This window comes from Scardinius erythrophthalmus (assembly GCF_964197995.2).
Source record: "Scardinius erythrophthalmus genome assembly, chromosome: 20".
Taxonomy (NCBI): Eukaryota; Metazoa; Chordata; class Actinopteri; order Cypriniformes; family Leuciscidae; genus Scardinius; species Scardinius erythrophthalmus.
In genome coordinates this window covers 16,522,448-16,543,903 of record NC_138240.1, presented here as the reverse complement: position 1 = coordinate 16,543,903, position 21,456 = coordinate 16,522,448, and the positions used below count along the sequence as shown (strand labels likewise).

The 21,456-nt window shown below is 38.9% G+C and overlaps 2 protein-coding genes across 3 annotated transcripts; both read right to left on the bottom strand.

Moving 5' to 3' along the window:
• Positions 1–1,738: 1,738 nt before the first annotated feature.
• Positions 1,739–8,741, bottom strand: tcf15 (transcription factor 15). 2 transcript variants are annotated; one of them, XM_081349259.1, is made up of 3 exons: positions 8,063–8,693; positions 7,422–7,536; positions 1,739–1,864 (listed from the first exon to the last, which is right to left on the bottom strand). In XM_081349259.1, exons 1-2 carry the CDS (start codon positions 8,546–8,548, stop codon positions 7,471–7,473), a joined length of 552 nt encoding a protein of 183 aa, XP_081205385.1. In that variant the 5' UTR covers positions 8,549–8,693; the 3' UTR covers positions 1,739–1,864; positions 7,422–7,470. The 2 variants fall into 2 exon arrangements, with proteins under 2 accessions (XP_081205385.1, XP_081205384.1); XM_081349258.1 differs by lacking the exon at positions 1,739–1,864 and having other exon boundaries at positions 7,185–7,536; positions 8,063–8,741.
• A 9,989-nt stretch (positions 8,742–18,730) lies between these two features.
• On the bottom strand, positions 18,731–21,132 carry srxn1 (sulfiredoxin 1 homolog). The gene is made up of 3 exons (XM_081350137.1): positions 20,829–21,132; positions 20,508–20,713; positions 18,731–19,013 (listed from the first exon to the last, which is right to left on the bottom strand). Exons 1-3 carry the CDS (start codon positions 21,054–21,056, stop codon positions 18,962–18,964), a joined length of 486 nt encoding a protein of 161 aa, XP_081206263.1. The 5' UTR covers positions 21,057–21,132; the 3' UTR covers positions 18,731–18,961.
• Positions 21,133–21,456: the final 324 nt, after the last annotated feature.

Sequence of the window (21,456 nt, the reverse complement as noted above, 5' to 3'; positions counted from 1 at the left end):
GGCAACACTGATTTTTGTCATTGTTCTCTGTATTGACAGCACTCCAAATTTACAAAAAAAAAATTAGCTCAATGTTAAACCAATCAGATGACGACTTCAAAAATCCTGAAGTGTTTCCAGTTAAGTGTGCCATATGCATCAGACGTTCAGCCAGCGGTCCGTGGTCGTGACGTCTGAGGCTGAAACTACCCCTAACCCTATACCTATATACCGCACACCCCGACAGCTTTCGCAACCAATGATAAAGGCCTTGTTTTGTGTATCTAAAACGATGACAGCAGCAGCTCATTCTAAAAATTCACCATGATAACAACCACGTCTCACCACAACAGCACTGAAAACACCCTGTTTTTTTTTTAGATTTTCAAAAATGATGTACAATATGCCTTATAGGCCTAATTACAAATTATGGTCAGCTTTAGAAGTCCATCATGCTCAGGTAAATATTTCCACATAATATAGTGCAAGTGACTGTATAGTTCAGCTCCACTGGCACTTTTTACTTGCGTAATTTGCTGGGACAGACAATTATCTTGTTTGCACTGATTTCACTGTAAAAATGTGAAACCAGAAAATAAATTACTGTTAAATTTGGTACAGGAGATGTTCAACTATTGAACATGTAAAGCGCTTTGAGTGCAGAGAAAAGCCCTATAACAATGTAACAAATTATTATTCAACATGAGTGTATTAGTGTGTATCATATCGTACACGAATGGCAAGAAAGGAGACTGACGTATAATTAAATAAGAATTAATAAAAAATAAACTTCAAAAAGCTGAAAATGAGTTATATCTGTTTGCAGGTATAGTAATGTGTTTGTAGTCATATAAATATTGGTTTATTATTTAGTTCGACTATTCGTGTATCTGTGTGGGTGTGTGTGTGTTTTGTGCGGTCGGCAGCAGCTCCCTGAGGTTGTTATCAGCCACAGCTGTGTGTGTGTGTCTGTAAAGGTCTATGTTTCTGTCAGTGAGCTTGTTCAGAGCACTTTTTCTGGCGTCTGATTGAGGATTTCCTCTAGATGATCGTTACCTCTGAACACACAGAAACACACACATACACACACACATAGAGGAACGCCCCAAATGTTCCATCAATACACAGCAGACTCTCAAAGCCTCCACAGCTGGGAGATTTTCCCATGTGAAAACACAGTACAAAAATGCACTTGTACACACATAGACACACATCGGTGACGTAATTAACAATTATAATGACAATACTGTGTATATTTCAGTTAAGTATAACAACTGCAAACTCCTATATCAGATATTAAAGGTTTTGTAATAAAATCTTGTAACTGCATCACTACAAACAAAAAGAGATGCAACAGAGATTTTTCTTTTGACTTATTTTTGAAATGCATGACTACGGTTTTGCATAAATAGTTTTTTTTTTAGTCTTATTATTTTGGCATGGATACGTCACCCTGGACCCTGTGTGTGTGTGTGTGTGTGTGTGTGTGTGTGTGTGTGTGTGTGTGTGTGTGTGTGTGTGTGTGTGTGTGCGCAAGAGCTGCCTCCACTGAGATGTTGGGCGAGAGCTGCCTCCACTGACCCAGTTTTGCTATGGTCCTTATTAAATAATACTTTGATGATGCTTGATTGTGATGATGATAATGATGATGATGATGATGATGGCCTGTCTCCCTCTGCACCCCTCCTGCTGTGTGGGTGTCTTATTGTTTGATTGTTTTCTTTCGGAAGCATCACTAGCACGATACCGAAACTGACCCCTGCACGGTTAATGTCTGGGAGGGTCACATCTTCTGCTTGACGGCATTCCGCGCTGATAGCTGTGGAGCGTTTACATTGTCCAGCAATTCCCAACACAGGGAATTCCGCTTCCAGACTCCTGAACACTAAAAAAAAAAAAAAAAAAACAATGTGTGAGAGAGAGACTGAGAATGTGAGTCAGTAAGTGTGTGTATTAATGATGCTTCCTCCTCCTTCCTTCTCAAAGCTTGAGAGGTAAAATGTTGTAAATGTTTATCATTTGAACTTAGAAGCAATAGAAGCACACAGAGAGAGAGAGAGAGAGAGAGAGAGAGAGAGAGAGAGAGAGAGAGAGAGAGAGAGAGAGATTTAAGTCCAAGTTTATTGAAATGCCAAAATATATATTTGGTCAATTATGTGATGCTATTTTTTTTCAGTAGCTACTGCAATCACTAACCTTTGCTGATAATGCCTCTATTTACATCTGGCCAGAGAATTTCATCACAGAATATCATATCATGCATTATGGGGGCAAAATAAAAACATTGTGAATGTTAAATTTGGTTCTGCCTCATCTCCACAAGCCTCTTCCATTGTGGTTGGTGGTCCAGTTTAACAATGACATGCTCTTATTCCATTAAAAACAAATGTATAGTCATCTTGGTTCAAACTTGGTTTGGTATTTTAAGTATTTTATGTAAATTTCAATGGACTACTAGTATACTTGTAAGTGTACTATTTCAATATCACTTGTAAGTGTACTATTTCAATATTACTTGGGACTAAATTGGCCCACTTTTTACTACATTAACTTATACTACACTTTAGACTTTTTAGACTATTACACTTAAGTACACTTTAAATGTAATAGTAGTAAACTTTGAATACACAGCTACTACATTTTTTTTTGTGCTGCAACTACAAGTGAACATATATACTGATAGTTTACTAGATAAATACTTTTTATTTTTTAGTTTATGAAAGTTTTTTAGTTTATGAAAGTACATTTTTTAGTTTATGAAAGTACATTTTGACGTATTCTCTCAGTAAACTAGTTTAGTAGTTTTATACTGCAAGTATACTTTTATGTTTTATTTAAGTGAACTTGGTTTCACAGACAATGCTTAGATTAAGTCAGAATTAGACCTTGTGATAAGATATTTAAGTAGTTTTTATATATAATATTCTTTAGAAGAAGAAAAAAACATTTCTGGTGTGCATCTTGAGACAAAACAATGGTACTGACATATTTTAATATTTGTCAATGTAAGTTGCTTTCAGTTAAAACAGCTCAAACATGCATTTTAGCCTGGGACTATAACTAATATTTAGTTAAATATACTAATAGCACACTTAAATATAAACTTTGTTTTTTGTAAGGGCTTCATTTCTGTTCATGTCTTCTTACAATCTTTCCACTACACAAATTCCCTCCACTTTACCCATCTCTTCTCCCTCTCCTTGCATTCTACTCTTGCTCTCTCCTTTTCTTAAACTCTCTCCTCCTCTCCAATTACAAGATACGTCTTCAGATCACTGTGTTAATTGTTTTGAGAGCAGTGATCTGAGTTTGGAGAAATGTTAAAGAATATTTTAAAATACAATAAAAATACAGCGATTGCCTTAAATTTTTTGAGTTCTGCTAACTTATTCGGGTTTACAGAATTGCTTAAGCTCAAAAATTATTCTTAAAAAAGGAATAGTTTCATTAAAATGCTTAAATTCATGAATAAAAACAAACATTTGCCTTTATAGTTTGGTAAAATATTTTATTATTATTTATCAAAAAAGATAAGCAGTGAAACAGTTGTGTTTTAAAATATTATTAATATTTGAAAAAATGTGTCTTCCAAATCAATGTCAGTGTGGTGTAACCAACACGCAGTAATAAAAAAAATTGTGTCATGTTACAAAAAAAAACCTTAAAGGCTAAAAATATATTTGTATATATATTAAAAAATATTTTAGATTTATATTATCGCAATATTATTGATTCAAACTTGTTTTTATTTTATCTTTTTTTTTTTTTTTTTACTCTGATTTTGTCATATGTGTGTGGTTCTTTATTTCCCCTGTGAACTCAAATCCATTTGTCGATTTTTCTAAAGCAACTGTATTTTACTTAACCTTGTTGCAGTCAGAAGGGTCCCACAGCAGAATTGGTTAGAAACACATCATGTTTTTATTTCAGTATTGATATAATTACCATGGAGGTCAGAGTTCTCTTTGTTGGCCGGATACAGTCCTGTCAGTGAATTATGGTGTCTGGGAATCATCCATCTGCTGGGCTGGTGTGTGTGTGTGTGTGTGTGTGTGTGTGTGTGTGTGTGTGTGTGTGTGTGTGTGTGTGTGTGTGTGTGTGTGTGTGTGTGTGTGTGTGTGTGTGTGTGTGTGTGTGTGTGTGTGTGTGTGTGTGAGAGAGAGAGAGAGAGAGAGAGAGAGAGAGAGAGAGAGAGAGAGAGAGAGAGAGAGGCACGGTGAGACAGTCACGGTAGGGTTGGACATGCATGTTTTGCTTTCCTGTGTGCCCGTGACAACTTCCTGCAAAACAGAAACCTTGGGGAGCCATCTCACATCGGACATATGAGCCAAAAATGCACACACCGGAAAAAGACAATTCTTTTTTATTCATGAATGGTAATGGAGTTTACATGAACCCACAAGTACTGGGGAGTCTTCCTCAACCATTTACTGACCTGTCTGTCAAACCTGTGTGTGTGTGTGTGTGTGTGTGTGTGTGTGTGTGTGTGTGTGTGTGTGTGTGTGTGTGTGTGAGTGTGTGTGTGTGTGTGTGTGTGTGTGTGTGTGTGTGTGTGTGTGTGTGTGTGTGTGTGTGTATCCACGTACTGGATGTAGACTCTGTGTTCTTGCCAAAATACAGAAGAGAGAGTTTCCTTCTGGGACAAGTGTCACTAGGCAACCACTCAGTCATTAGTAAACGAGTGTCAGGGTTTGGGGTCTGACAGGAAAGAGGTTTTTGGGTTTTGTTATGAAATGATTCTAATAAGCCAAACGAAAGACCCAAAGAAATCAAATCAAACTCGATTTATGAAACTTCAGATAATGCTAAGACAAAGTTAATGCTATAGAATCTGCTGTGAAATGATGAAATCTCAGCAGAGAGAGTAAGATTAGACTGCAGTACATACGGCTGGGAGACATCAGTCACACGTTTGACACTGCGGATCTGCATCTTATGAGGGGAATTCAGACTGAACCAGCTGCCAAAACACTAACGTACCATCATTGCACACTGCTGAACCGATTCATTATCATTAAACATATACAGTGGGGTTCAAAAGTCTGAGTGCACTTGTGAAAATGTGTCTCTAATTTAATATAAATCTTTTCATTACAAATTAATTTAGAATTTCAGAATTTATTAGTAGTAGGGGGAAAGTTGTCACATTTTTAACTAATATTTCTCTACATAGTAATATCTGTATGAAGCTTATTGTCTTGCCTACAAAAAAGTGATAAAACTTGGATCCGCTATAGTATTGCCCACATTTAAGTTTTTGAAAACGATATTTCTCCAGATTTCTGTTGCTGCTGTGTTCAGTCTTGGTGTTGAATGTGACCACTGTATTGATTTAAGTGGTTGTTGAGGGTTACTCCAACTCTTATGCTTGTTGTATTTTAAGTGTGGGTTAACATTTATATTTTGTTTCTTTTTGTTTTTAATGCTTAAAATGTAATGCATGTGCCCAGTTTTACAGACAAGGCTTAAGTCCCAGACTAAAAGGCATTTTTGAGCTGTTTTAAAATCAATTTGCACTGACAATAAGATGCACTCCAGTGCCTAATACGCACCTTTATAAAATGTCCTAATTGAACTAAGGCTAAACCTATAGCCTTAACTGTTGTTTTGTTTATTTCTCTAATAGAAGCTGTAGGGAGGTGGGTGCCATTTTTGTAGTATCCTGTTTTTCCCAGTTAGTAGCCTATATTTCTGTGGTTAATTTATTTTTCTTTAAGCAGTTTAGTTAAAGGTTCTAACACTTCCTATTTAAGTTATTTTAAATAACTTGTTTCTGTGTTACGTGCAGAAAAATAAAAATATTAAATGTGATCTGTGGTGCAGTGGCAGAGCTCAGGATAGCGCTCTTTATATCCATTATATTGTTGCGTCTGCTTAAAACCCTAGACTCGTATAGGACGTAATACTGTGAAACACTGTCTCCAGTGACCTTCACTATTGCTCTGGATAAAAATATTTAAAACCTGGAAAACTTTGAATGTGTAATGTCACTGCTGTTTACATATTTATTATTGTTTGTTCATGCAATGATTTATTTTTTAATTTTTTTCTGAGCAGATCCCAAATTCAATCTGGACCGGCACGAAAAAAAAAAAAAAAAACACACAATCTGGGGCTGCTTCATATGAAACATGCATGTGTATGTGTAGCTCTGGTGGAATGAATGTCTCTATCTTCGGTCTGATCGCTGCATGTGGGATGGAACAACAGCTTTAAAACTGGAGCAGTAGAGGAGAGATCAGACACAACATATTTGCTGTCTCTTGGGTTATTTAAGGTTTTCCTTTCTCAGCCAGTTCAGCCAATGTTAGACTTTTTTTTATTAACGGTATAAAGTTCACCGAATCAGGTTATTAACAATTGTACAGATCTATTTTTGACCCACTCGACTTGTATGTACAGTAACCCATGACTTTCATCCAAGAGCTTGGATGCTTAATCCTCACCCAGACCTTCGACCCTGCTTTCTCTTTATCAATCCCCCCCTCTTACACTTTCCCTTGCTCTATATTACCCCCACCCCACCTTCCAAGTTGACCCTCATGGTGATTTATGCAGCTCACAGATGCACAGCTGCAGCAGGTCCCCATGCTGACCGAAGGGTAGTATTTACCGTGACTAATACATCCCAGATCTCCAAAACACATGGAGACAGAATGAGAGATATGTATAAAAGAATTAAAAAAGCATTTCGTTTCTGTCCTTCACAAAAGTTACATAGTAAACAATGACAAAAGGACCACATAGAGAGCGAGAGGAGTTAATAGTTATGTAATGAGATGATTAATGAGTTTTATCTGAATTTTATGAACATTTTAATTAATGTTTTAGTTTCTGATTGATTTGAAGCCCTGCCTAAATCCCTGAGCCCATGACTGTTCTTCCATCTATTGGTTGTATTTGTTCTGGACACGTTTGGATTTTTAACCCTGAAGCCAACAAAAGTCACTATAAATGCTCTATAACAGATATAGAAGCCGACATATCCATACTATTACATAGCAATAATGTCATTATGTTAAAGTCCCACTGAGCTGATTTTTGTGTTATAAATTTATGAAAACTTAATTGAGCTTAACTCTAAGGACCATATTCTATTGGTCAGAAATGAAATTTTAAAGACAAACCCTTTCAACCCAAAACATTTACAAAAGTGCTTATTTTTTTCTTGTGCCATCCACGCATAACTGACAGAGGACATTTGAAATTTGAAAAAAAATATATTTTATTTCACCATGGTGTTCTCACAATTTGTGTATAAAATGTATAAATTCTCTTTTTAAAAAAGAAAACGAAAAAGGAAAAAAAAATATTTTATGCACTGCATTTTAAATGTTCGTATCTCTGTACAAAACACACACAGAAAAGTACAAATACAAAAACCAACGCTTGTTTGAATGGCGAGTCTTCCGAAAATCTCCGTCGCGAGGAATCTCGCTCACCTCTCGCGCTCCCTGAGTGGCGGTTTCATCTCACGCGCTGCTGCCGCTGCTACCGGCGTGTCACGCGCAATGAAGTGATTCCCCGCATGCGGACGCAGTCAGTCCCGTCCTTTATCTGCAAAAGCACACACAGACAAAACAAAAGGTTATATTAATGTCAGGTCAAACAAATATATCATCTAGGCCATCCTTCTGATATTTTGGCCAATTCTGTTCTATCATTTTCTTTTTATTGGGCCAACTCAATAACCAACTCACTTGTGGTTTACATTTAAAGTGAGTAGCCTTATTGCAGGGAAATTAATTTTTGATAGGGAACTTAAATGATTTTACACTTTACACTTTGTATTATCTTCTGGCACAAAATATGTGACCAAATGTACTATCAAGGGGGCATGCACAAGTAGGCTAAAAGCTTAATTTAGACTATTTTATATTCATTCTTAAAATTTCTCTTTTTAATTTCATTGTATTACATTTCAAGGGTCCTTCACACTTCCTGAGGTGCGTATATCCCCACATCATACCCATAAATGTTTACTATTATTAAAGATAAATGTTTATTAATATTGCTCTTTTCAGACAGTATCAGCAACTAAATGCATTATCTCCCATGATCATAATTTTGAATGGTCTCTTACCCCTTTTCTCTGGCTGCTGAGGCAGAAAGTACATATGGTGCGCGGCTGCTTTCCTCCGCTGTCGCCCTGCGCGCTGTACACCGCGCTCACGCACGGCTGCGCGTCCTCTCCTCCATCCCCTATCAGGAGCACATTGGCCAGATGTGAGATGTAACTGGAGGCTAAGCGCAGAGTCTCAATCTTTGACAGCTTTCTGTCCACCGGTTCGGTGGGAATAAGAGTCCGTAACGCCGTGAAAGCCGTGTTGACGCTCTGCGTCCTATCGCGTTCCCGCGCGTTCGCTGCGTTCCGTTGCTTTACTATAACCACACCGCCCACCGTGGACTTGAGTGTCACCCGCCGCCGCTTCTCCGCACTGGGACAGCAACCGTAGCTCTGCTCCGAGCTGCCGTCGCTCTCGCTGCGGTTTTCCTCATCCTCGGACATCATGGCAACATCCGAGTACGCTAGATGAGACGCTATGGGCCGCAGCATGGCAAATGCCATTACTAAAAAAATTTTGGACAAGAGCTCGATGAAACCGAGAGGGAAGTATCCAAAGTATCCAAAAGGAAATTATGGCTTGTTGTCAAGCACTAGCCACGCAAACACTGCATCGCCAAACCCTGATGTGTGTTTCTCTGATGTTACTTTCAGCAGTTGATCGACCTCATAACATGTTAAAAGATCCTCTTGATGTGCGTCCTTACAGTCATTCCATGCGCGAGCAGTTAAAGCAGGAGAAGTGCGCGCGGTCTTTTATAGGGAGGAGCGGTCAATCATATGCAAATAAACAAAGCTACGGTCTCTCACACACTTGCTAAATCATATTCGAGGACAAAATACCTCATTTTAATAGTTAATCGTTTTACAAACAAATTAGTACATTCAAAGGACAGACATATGTTTAAATGATAAAGAAAAACCATAAAGTAGGCTAATGCATTCACATAAAAGTAGGCTTACTAAACGGCATGTTTTTGGACAGGTAGGCTACCAGGGCAGTACCATGGTATTCTACCTTGGAGCACCATGTAAACACCATGAAATAAATTTCGGTAACACTTTACATTGTTGTTGTTGTTGTTGTTGTTGTTGTTTTTACACGTTACATAGTTACTGTGTAAATAAATATAAATGATGCATTATTAAATGCAACTAACCCAAATCCTACCCTACCCCTATAGTAAGTACATGTAGTTATTAATTATTATTACACAGTTTTTAAATGCATAATTACACTGGAACGCAGACACCTTAAAATCAAGTGTGTGGTGAATTTCAGTATAGCCTGGTGCCATGGTATTTTCTAATGTACCATCACTAGATCATGGTATTTTACCACAGTAAGGGTTTTGTGCTTCGATTTATTTGTAAATATAATTATAATCTCCAATTTATATTTATATTAAATGTAATTAAATTCGTTTATTCATCGTCTCATATTGTTGTTGATGAAATATTACAGTTCTGTTTCATGTCGTTTGTCATTGTTTCTTGTTGCTAGATTGTTTTTAACATCACTTATAATCTTACAAACTTATTTTATTTGTATGTTGTGTCTTCTAGATGTAGGCCTATTGTAAAATAAAATAAAATAAAATAAACCCAATAAAATTGAAAACTTCTGTTTAATTGCTGCCCTAAATGTTTAAACAATTAGATGGCATTTATTTAACACGTTTTAGACTTTGCATTTAATTATTAATTATCATTATTATTATGGAAAAAGATCAAGAAAATAGACTTTTAAGAGCTCGCGGAGTAATATGAAACTTCACTGGAAAAAAACAGAAGCTGCACCTGCAAGTAGGCTAACTCATGGCCGGTGATTATCCTCTGAATTTACTACTTTTATTGCGCGGCCATTTGACAGCGAGGCGTTTAAAACAACAGTGGGCCTGTAATGAACGTGCAACAAACAACCTGACAAACGCACTGCTAATGCTGCAAAAACAAACATGTTTATTTACACAAACACTTGTCGTTGCAATGAACTTAATAAGAATTTGAAAAACAGTCATGTATTCATCCGCGAATCGAGTTTTTTAAGTCAACCCGAACAGGAGAGTAGCCTACATTTGTTTTTAAATACTTTTTTTTTAGTTTGCACTCAAAATCACATTAGGCTATTACTGTTTTCGTTAAGTGAGAGTTTTAGACCCGCTGCGGTTTGTTTTCATTCAGTGGCTCAAAGAGCACGAGGCCATGATAAAGAACAGCAGGGGTCTCTCTCTCTCTCTCTCTCTCTCTCTCTCAGCCCTTTTCTTTTTCTCACTCTATTTTTCTTCATCATTTTTGGCTTCTTTTTCTTCTATTATATACACACACACTTCATATTTACATATATTTAAAATTTGCTCACTTTCTCAGTTTTCTACTGCTATATATAGGCTATATGTAGCCTACACAAACATATCAAATAAACACAAACTTTTATGTTAGATGCAATTAATTGCGATTAATCGATTTGACAGCTCTAGTTCACACATTACATTTATAGTTTAAGTTTAACTCATTTAAGTTTTCACTTTCCTTCCTGTCATAATTCAGCCTTGTCATGTAAAAAGAAAACGTCTCACTGCTTCACAATCATGCTCTGACTGCATTACTGTTTCAGTGCAAAGGAATGCAAGACCTTAAATCATCCATATGGGCTTATGTACTCACTAACCTGTGACCTCTAATCTTTGACCTGAGGTTATGTGCTCGAGCAATGTGACCATTCTCATTTGGTCCAATAATCGCTCTGTTGCAATATACAGTGCTTTATTGGAACAAAGACATTTTTATGTAAATTAATATTCCTTATCTGGGCCTTTTGACTGGGATTTTGAACTGGATCTTGGTCAGAAACTCTGTGTTTTGGCAGCGTAACAACAGCTAAAAGCGCAGTTTTACTCCAGCTCTAACTCACAGGTTATGTCCTCAGCAAGATAACAAGTAAAATTAAATTCACATAATTATGTTTGTTGGTCTCTCAACTGTTTGGTTTGTGGCCGAGGGGCAGAAGTTCTGCTGGAGGCTATGAGCTTCTGCAGGGGCTGAGCTCATGCAGAGATGGTTTGTTTATAGCCAGAAGCGGGTGTTGGGTAAATAAACACGAGGCAGATGTTAAGAATGATCTAAGAAAGAGAGAGTGAGACAGTGGCAAATGGCTTCCAGACCCTTTTTCTCTGTCTCATTTATTTTCTCTGTGCTTCCATGGCCCGTAATATGTCACTTGGAGCAGCTTTCACAAACATGCCAGTGTCACTTAAACCCGGGACTTTCTGTCCCCTCAGCTGCACCAACAACCCCCTCCCACCATCTACGACACTTACGACATTTTCAAAACACCTGCACGCTGTTTTTACAAGCCCAGGGGGCAATAATCAATAAAGCTCTGCCGATCATCACTGAAAAAAAGAAATGGTGTAGAAGCAATATCCTCTCAGAAATTGCAAGTAAATTTCACAATTACAAAGAAACAGCAAGTAACACGTTTAATTAAATGAGAAATTTTGAAGAATAAAAACTGAAAGTGTGCTTTCTAAAACATACTACAGTAATCTTTGCTTTATTTACAACTTGTTTTTTTTTAAATCCCTAATATAAATGTTCAAAAAAACCACAGAACAATTTAATAGTATTTTTAATATTAGCTTTTTTTAGAAATAAATTGTATTGAACGTAAATACTATTAAAAAAATAGTATTTTTTTAAAGAATTTTTAGGTTGTATAATTTCATTAACCTATATGTTAAATATAAAACGTCCCCAATTCTTTGCTATGTTATGTATTTATCATGCTATGGCAGATGGGATGAATAAGTGAGGTAAGACTGCAGCTGAACACACAGATTTACAGGACCAACAACATTATGGCATGAGAAACCAATAGTCTTGTTTAGGAAAGGAGAGAGACTGGTTAGGCTGTATAGGGTTTTGCATTTGAGTGAGAAGAGCAGGTGTGTGTGTGTGTGTGTGTGTGTGTGTGTGTGTGTGTGTGTGTGTGTGTGTGTTGAGAAGTGGGGGTAGACTATGCTATAACTCTAAGAACTCCTCCTCCATAATGCAACCCATAATCTATGGCATTATATTAAAGGAATATTCCAGGTTTAATAACAACAGCATTTGGATTATGTGTATTACCACAAAAAAATAATATAGATTAATATAATTAATCTGTTCAAACTTAGACATTATTTGAGCTATAAAGCTGTTCTTTTCATTTTACAGTGGTTTTGAATATTGAATATTGAAGAACTGAATATAACTTTACTCAGAAAATAGGCTAAATGATTTTTCAAGCTATTAAAATTATTTTAATGCAAATATTGTTTAGGTCTTAATGAAACAGTGAGTATTTTAACAGATTATCCCCATTCTCTTCAATCGTTTAAGTGTCTCACTGTAACCCAGATGTTTGTATTAAAAATATGCCACAAATGCTGTTGATTGAGCTCAACTTGTTTTAACCTCTGTAGTAATATTCCTTTGATAAGCTGCTGTCATAGAGAAATAGACATTTGAATTTATAACAAATGTGAATTTCCAACCTGATCTCATGGGAAAACGTACAAATTCTACGAGGTGGCTAATTCGAACGAATTCATACGACCTCACGGCCCAATTCGTATGAATTCATACGAATGACCTACCCCTGACCCCGCCCCTAAACCTACCCATCACGTGGGTTTAGACAAATCGTACAAATTCGTACGAGTGAGGTCGTACGCATTCGTACGAATTAGCCACCTTTTTATCATTCGTACGAATTCGTACGAATTGGTCGTGAGATAGTGTTGGAATTTCAGCTGTATGACTATACGATCAGTGTCTGATGACTCATATTGTGGCCACATGTAATGGAGGTGTGTGTGTGTGTGTGAGAGAGAGAGAGAGAGAGAGAGAGAGAGAGAGAGAGAGAGAGAGAGAGAGAGAGAGAGAGAGAGAGAGAGAGAGAGAGAGAGAGAGAGAGAGAGAGAGAGAGAGAGAGAGAGAGAGAGAGAGGAGGAAAAAAACGTGCTTTCAGGACAGCTAATTCTTCCCAGCATTTGCAAGTCTAATGTAAGTCCATCCAGAGGGGATGAGAAGTCCATTATTCATTTGCATGTAACTCTACAAATATGCTGAAATGGTTTGGTAATTTTCCCTGTGTGAGAGTGCAAGTATATGTCATCACATAACCCTCCTGGACTGCAGCGTCAGCAGGGGATTCGTACAGCACACAGATCCACAGTGTGAAATCAGACGCTATTCAGGGAAATGTTGACTGACCCCTGCAGGTAAGGGTCAATGGTAGGATCCTGCCAAAAGCTGTACAGGAAAAGGAAGTCTATTCATGTCCTATTGCTCCATAACTCTTGGACTCTGACATACAAAACAAGACCATACAGCAGGAGCACCAACACACACTTAATGGACACTTTAAATTATTTTTTTAAGTTATTTTAAGACAAAGTGACATGTGAAGGCCAAGTATGGTAACCTATACTCAGAATTTGTCCTCTGCATTTAATCCTGCAACCTTCGTGTTACCAGTCTGACTCTCTAACCATTAGCCTATGAGAGAATTGAAGCAAGTCTATGTCATTGTACTGTTTTACTATTATATTTTATCATACATAATTTGTTTGTAAATTATTCCTATGTAAATTGTTGCATTCAATTCAACAAGAAATTTACGTAAGATGACGTTTATGAACGAATCTTTCTGCACGTCTTTTATGAATAAAATTCTGTATGTGAAAAATTAACAGGACAAAAAAATAAAACAATTTTACACCTAGCTTATCATTTAAATCTATTTTCTATATTTTCTTATTGTGAACGATTCAACCATGCATGCGTTTCATAAAAAAAAAAAAAAAAAAAAAAAAAAAGGCCATGTCGTTTTTAGTCGCGACAGCCCCTCCTTGGCCCATTCCTCTGAGGAAGGACCTGCTTTCTCTGAGACGGGGCACTCTATGGCACCTGCGTCCAGACCTCTGGAAACTCCATGTCTGGTCCTTGGATGGGATGTGGAGGTTCTAGGTGACCTACCTCAGGCGGTGGTAGACACCATCACTTCTGCTAGAGCTCCCTAAACGAGGCGCCTCCATGCACTGAAGTGGAACCTGTTCGTTGAATGGTGTTCTTCCCACTGGGAAGACCCCTGAGGATGTCCGATCAGAGTCATGCTTTCTTTCCTGCAAGATGGGTTGGAGCGAAGGCTGTCTCTCTCCACCGTCAAAGTGTATGTTGCCTCTATCGGCGCACATCACAATGCAGTTGAAGGTAAGTCGTTGGGAAAGCATGACCTGATCGTCAGGTTCCTGAGGGGAGCAGGGAGACTGAATCATGCCTTGCCCGTCTGCTCCTTGCGGTTATACGTGGACAGAACGCAGAGCTTCAGGACCTCAGATCAGCTCTTCGTCGGTTACGGAGGCCAGCAAAAGGGAAAGGCTGTCTCCAAGCAGAGGTTATCCCACTGGATAGTGGTATCAGACCCAAGACATGCCTTGTTCAGGTTGCGAGCAGATTCAACTAGAAGTGTTGCTTCCTCCTGGGCACTGGCTCAAGGCGACCGCTGACAGATATATGTGGAGCTGCGGGCTGGGCGACACCTTCGCTAAATTCTATAACCTCCATATAGAGCCGGTATCTTCCCGTATACTCACCCCCAGTGGCCAGTAGCGCAAAGGACCTGTTCTTAGTGTCGGCTTGCAATGCTACTCCCGCCCCGCTGGGCCGGATACGTGCGTCTATTTGCTCCAGTGGTGTTCCCCAGAAATGGCTAACCCTGTGAGTTCCTCTGTCACCCCTGCAGCAGTCAGACGTTGCGGAGCATCTGACGCCAGGCCTACACTCGTATGCATTGTGTAACCTGTGCTAGGCTGGGTGTCCATATATAGCGGTCCCTGCAGCAACCCCATATGTGTATTCCTCCACGATCAGCTCCTCTGTGGACGAGCCCGTGTCTTTCCCTCGACAGAGCCCGCTCTGTCGGTGTTCTTCCCCTGTATAACTACGCAAGAACCACCCCAGAGACTGCCATATGTTGTACTACCCTGCTTGGCTAGTCCATATGTGTAATCGTCACAGTGCCTCCCTCAGGGGTAGGATGTGGCTCCCGCAGCGTTCCCTTCCCCAAGGGCATGCTTTCCCAGCGCTATCCAATAAGTCACACTGAGTGGGTCTTGCGGAACAGCAGTGACTGACCTTCTCTACTTAGAGCTCCTACTTCTGCCCAAACACTGCGGTCAGGCCACGAGGCTCAAGCAGAGCGCTGGAAGGCCCAGTAGCGGTGGCGTTTTGGTAGATATCCCCATTTGTCAGAATCATTTCTGACCTACGTCATAGTGAGCTGACGAAGGGGAACGTCTCGGTTACGTATGGTTACGAACGGAGACGTACGTCCCCTCGCCACAGTTGCTGAGCTTCTGCTGTAACAAATCCGGCTCCTCAGCAGAAAACCAAGGATGCGATGCACCTGCCGCTCATTATATGCTCGCACCACGATGCACAGCAGCTGGTGAAATTATCACATGCCTTTGTGCATTGGCTCATTTAGTTACACTCGAAGTAGATACAGTAGGTTCATGAGCGAGATCCCCATTCGTCAGAATCACTTCTGACCAGTGGCGGCTTTCAAAGAGGGGAAGCTAATTTTCGGCCTACATCATAAAAATTTCCATTTATTTATACGTAAATTCTGCCCTATGTTCCTTTTCAAGAAAATGCTCTGTGACCCTGTCATACCAACTAGGCGTCTTTTCTGAATTTTTATTGTATGAAATCGCTGTCAATCAAAAGGAGATCTAGCCTTTCGAAAGACCCCTCCAATCATCACGCAGAAGCCCGGAGTTCAGGCCAGCCCACTCCTCCATTAACCCCCAGAGACGCTGAGCGTCCGTGGGCGGGACATAATCGCAGCATTTATCCAATGACCGTCTAGTTTCGAAGCACTGAGAAAAACTGCTCAAAGCAGCTCCATTGAAGTCAATGGACGCTGGGCTTCAACAGGGAAATGCACTGTGACGCTACGGGAATGTATGAGAAGGAAATCGAGTCAGCCGACCTGCTATATGTAACTGATTCTGAACGAACTCGTCTTTGAGATGAACATGTTCTAACGCATTTTTAGTCAATAAAATGTTAACACAATAGTACATATTTGACCATTAATTTTTTGACATTTTAGGGGAAGCCGAGCTTGCCTTGCAGTCTTAAAGAAATCCCCACTGCTTCTGACGTACGTCTCCGTTCCCTCCCCGGGGCACGAGGGTTACCATACGTAACTGAGATGTTCTCCTCTATTACAAGTCAGTAAGGAGAATTAGATTATCAGCAAAATATATAAATGGTAATGTGCATAAATATAACAAGTTCTAAAAAATATAATTCAGAATCTCACACTCATGATCTTACGCTCTAGAACAAGAGGAGGGAAGATCGGCTTCCAGGTCAAAGCCTGTGTCTTGTGCCCTTCTGATCCTCAGACAGAATGGATTTGTCTGAGAGAGATGATTTCTCACGCCTGTCAAAAACAGAGCAGTGGAATTACATCGGTACAATGACAGGTGACTGAGGTTGAAATATTCATGAGACTTTCAAACATAAGTATACTCACAATGATGTTACAAATTATGTAAGTGAAACCTTACCTTAAGTACCTGGAACCATTTCTTCTCCCACCATCTGTCATTGTTCATCTTTCTCCTCCTAGTTAGGATGAAAAATCTTTGGGAAGTAAAAGACATTCTTACAGCTTCCTTTATTTCCCCAAAAAGCAGCAGGTGTAGCCCACGCTTCCCAAATTGGGTGTGTGTCGTCTCTCTTTCTTTGTGTCTCCTCAATCAGGGGTTATGCGTGTCCACTTCTAAGGATACATTTTTTCCAGACCGCGAGGAAGCCACAGGAAGTCTTCTCACACGCGACCATTCTTTTGCCAGAAATTTACAGTCAGTCAGGTTTGTTCCGCCGAGGCCCGGGGCCCCCTCTTCACTTCCTGAGGGGCCCCAAAGGGAGGCCAAGATCAGGGCCGGGACCCCAGGGACTCGTATATCGCCAATGGATAAACTCTGTTATCTACCAGCAGAGATCTACAGGGTAGTAATCGCCAATCACAGGCCTGTACCTTCCTCAACGATCAAAGGATGCGACTGTAAATACATGATTCCTGCAATCAGCAGCTGTTGATCTTCCGCTGAACACTGTTGCTATAAAGATCCCAAGGTAACACAATATCTCTTAAAGGGATAGTTCACCCAAAAATTAAATGCCATTCTGAACCTATATGACATTTTTTTTTTTTACTTCAGAACACAAAATAAGATATTTTGAAGATATTTTGTCTATAGAGTGCTGCAGGGATGATGTATTTTTGTAAGCCAAAACCAAGAAATGAGTTAGCATTCTTGCGATTCTGGTTCCATTATCCTGAAGTCATAGGTTTTTGGTTTAATGCCAGAAATAAGGTCTGTGGTAAACACAAGGTCAAGATATTTTCACAGTTTAGTCATGAAATACATCATTAAAACCCTCTTGTGTTTTTTTAAAAGCTTTTACTATGGTAGTCTTGGAAAAGGTGGTTGCTAACAAGCGGCTAAATGGGACTACAGAGGCTGACATTAAACATCATCAGCTAAACAGGAAAACTCATCTACTAACTATTCCGCTTTTACAGCCTCGTTTTATTTGTAATCGTGCTCTTGCAAGCTATTATACCTCAAACTTACATGATAAGTGTTTTTTAAATAAAGACTGAAAGAGTTGTTGGAAGCGTAGTGATGTGACGTAGAAGTCTACGTTTAGCTTTTTACCAATGCCGATTGTATTTAAGCTTCAATATTAACAAAAGTTGTGTTCATTTGGGAAGATTATCATGAATCCAAAAGTGGATTTTGCTGAGGGAACCAGGGTGATGCTAACTTCCAAGTTAGCCTACAGAAATACGTCATCACTGCAGCACTCTATGCCAATGTTGTTTTGGACCCCATTGACTATCACTGTATGGACCAAATGTTTTTTCCAATATGGGTAAGGCAATTTTGGAGCGGCTAGCAATAGCAAGCTAGCTTTGAAACATTAGATCCCACCCTCCCTTCAGAGCGCTCTCAAAGCCACGCCTCCTCCAAAACACATACGCATACAGCGGGAGCAGATTCAGCAAAGTGTCATGAGAGACAGCATTAAATGACCTCATGTCTCAAAGCACATAACATTACAATACAGTAATGAACATAAACAACCGAGCTCTTACATGTACCACGTGACCTGACTGTTGAAGATTCATTTTGGTGTTGATAGTGTTGACACAGAAACACATTAATCCGAATCTGAGGATGTGAGTAGCTCCGGTTAGAACTCATGAGGACATGGCATGAAAGCAGCATAAGCTTGTTGTTTTGGTTCAAGAGGAACTGTATAAGGCAGCTGCTGTTTGTCTGCGGTGCTCAGTCACTGTTTCTACAACTCTGCATAGCCTTACGGGACGTGTGCGCAGAAATACACGTTGACAGGCAGGTAGGGCATCATATTAGATTTTTGGTCCTGAGACTTCCACAGACGATATATGTGTACATTTTTTAATATTTAGAGCAGTTCAATCATTGATTTCTGTTAGGATGTGAAGAGAGTTTCAACCAGAATAACAAAAAGTGTTTATGAAAAAAATTGCCTACCCCTTTAAGGAGATTTACATATGCAAAACTTTGAAGCTGCTGACATTTGCAAAGCTTTTTTATTATGAAGCCATTCCATACAAACTGTTGCAACATTCAGAAATACACAAAATTGGTCATTTTTATTATATTATTGACTGAGCCACCTGCAATTTTTGCGGTCAGAGATTCTAGGGTTCAAAAGCTTCAGTCATTGTTGTTGTAGAGTCTGAGAGGCCTTTCGCTATGGATATTAGGCCAAGGTCAAGGGTCAAAAGGAAATGAAATGCCATTACAAGGAAAAAATCTGAGGTGCCCATCCTCTGATCTCGTCCAGACAACAGCTGAAAGTAGAAATATTGAAACCAGTTTTATGTCAGATTACCGGTTTCACTATATGTCCTCTACACCAGTCTAACTGTGAGCTTCAATCCATCTATATATAGCAGTGTAATACAACTGAGCATTCATTATTTTCCTTCATTCCAGCCTGCAGAGGAGAAGAATGCTGGCCAGTTCTCATGACACATGACCCCCAACATGTCCTGCCATAATAGATGAGCTTCAGAGAGCGTCCTAAAATTCTCATGCCTCTCCACTGGCATATAAAAAAATCAATAGTAATTTTTAAAAATGCTGTGAAGAAATTTAGTGCATCTAAAAATACACTAAGTACATAGTTTGCTGTGGTTTTATTATAATGTGCTGATTAAGATGGGCAGAATCAGCTTGTAATATTGAAAGCAGAACAGTAAAAAAGTAAATAGTGAAATTCTTATGACTCTGACTGTGCCAGACAATCATCTGACATCAGAGTCCACCCATGAGACTCAATCTCAAAGCTTTTGGTCAAGAGCACAGACATAACCAAGTCCAATGGTCACCAGACAGGCACATGCCTGTGGTCATCTTGCGGATGCTCATGGTGTGGTTTGGCAAGGATGTAACAAAATGAATACAATCATCAAAGGTCAGATAAGCTTGAGCATCGAATGGAAGCATACAATACAAATCTGCATTTTATTTTAACCAATTAAATGCATTAATGCAAATAGAACAAAATAAAGTATTTCGCTTTATTTTTCTAATAAGATCTGTAGCTATTTTTTAATTAAGTTAAATAGCCTTTAGGTTGTTCTACAAACTGATTTTGTGACTGAATAGCTCTATAGGGGACATAACATCGGACAAAATCTCATACTCTGCTCAAAGTTTTTCCCAAGAGAACTGGAGGGGGGCCGAAAAGTAAAAAAAATATATATATATAGTTTTGAAATAAATTTTAAAAATCTAAATGAACACTAACTAAAAAAGATGAAATATTTTATTTGTTTACCTTTATATAATATTAACCAATAACAGAACCAAACACGAATGTGGTGTTAAATAACTGGTCAAAAAAAGTTTGGGAAGCCTAGCTCTAAAACATCAGTGTTATAATGCTGCCATCTGATGGTCAGGCTAGGAACTGACAGATGAATGGAGACTTGTTTAGTCATCATGACTTGAATCACACAGTGACCAAGCAAAATGATGTTGGGCAAAAGGAATATAAATATGCATATGACATTTGTTTTGGATGATTCAAAACTCATAGCTCATTCATAAGAATGAAACACCTTTAGAGATATAACTGACACATCTTGAAACTTAAGCTGCAGGAACATCAGTGCCATTTTCATCAGAATCCACATTTCAGAGTTATAGAAAACACAATCATCCAGGGTAAATGTGCCTGAACATCATCCAGATGGCTGTCAGTGAAGGTTTGCAACCTCAGTGCTCGTCTCTTATGCGTGTCGTATGTCCACTGATCTATATGTGGCCGTGTCACTCACAGTAGATTCGGCGTGGATGCTCCCAGGTAGGTGCGCAGGTCTGAGATGTTAGATTTTATGATCTTGGCTGGTATGGATTTCATCTTTAATCTCTGATAGGCAGCAAATCGATGACATCCTCCAAAAGAATAGTAATAATTGCCCCCCTCTTCTCCAGTGATCCAAAGCACGTCTATGGGAGGCACATCGGAGATATCTGAGCCCTCCTGGAAAACCATCGCATCACATCATCACAACATTTTCTACGGCGACCTTGTATAATGTAACAAACTGATTAAGCACATTTAAACGTTAAATGTAGTCAATACTAATTATTCTAACCTTTATGCTGGTCATGAGGCTTTGGACCTTCTGCTCGTCTAAAACAGGCGGAATGGGTCGTATGATTACGTCCATTGGGATGTTATGGACGTCTTGGATGTTGTCTGAATGGATAGAGCGGTTTTCGCTGCGTAAACTGCCCATGTTTCGACTGAAAATCTTGAATGGATTCACGCTTGAGGAGGTACCGACGTGCTTCCGGAAAACACCGCTCAGACTTTGAAACATCACCACAAAAAGTTTTACCAGACGTCAGGGAAGTACTGTGTCTGCGCATGCGCGAGTAATATTTCCTTCTGGTCCTAATCTTTTCCCCTTCCTGTCTGTTTTATCAGCAGAACAAAATAATAGTCAGTGCATTATAATTAAAAGGTTTTCTTTAAATCTTGTATCTATATCTATTAGTCATTAAAAATTATATAAATAATATTAATTATGGATATTGATAATATGTATAAAAAATATAAATAGTAGGCTATATATTAAATTAATTATTATTAATAAAATAATAATAAAAGTTGTATTTTATTCACACTGAGTAAGTGTGATGTACCAAGAGTGCTATTCAATTGTGTGATTCCACCGTAGACTGTAAAACAAATGTCCGTGACGTCACCCGTAGGTTTCT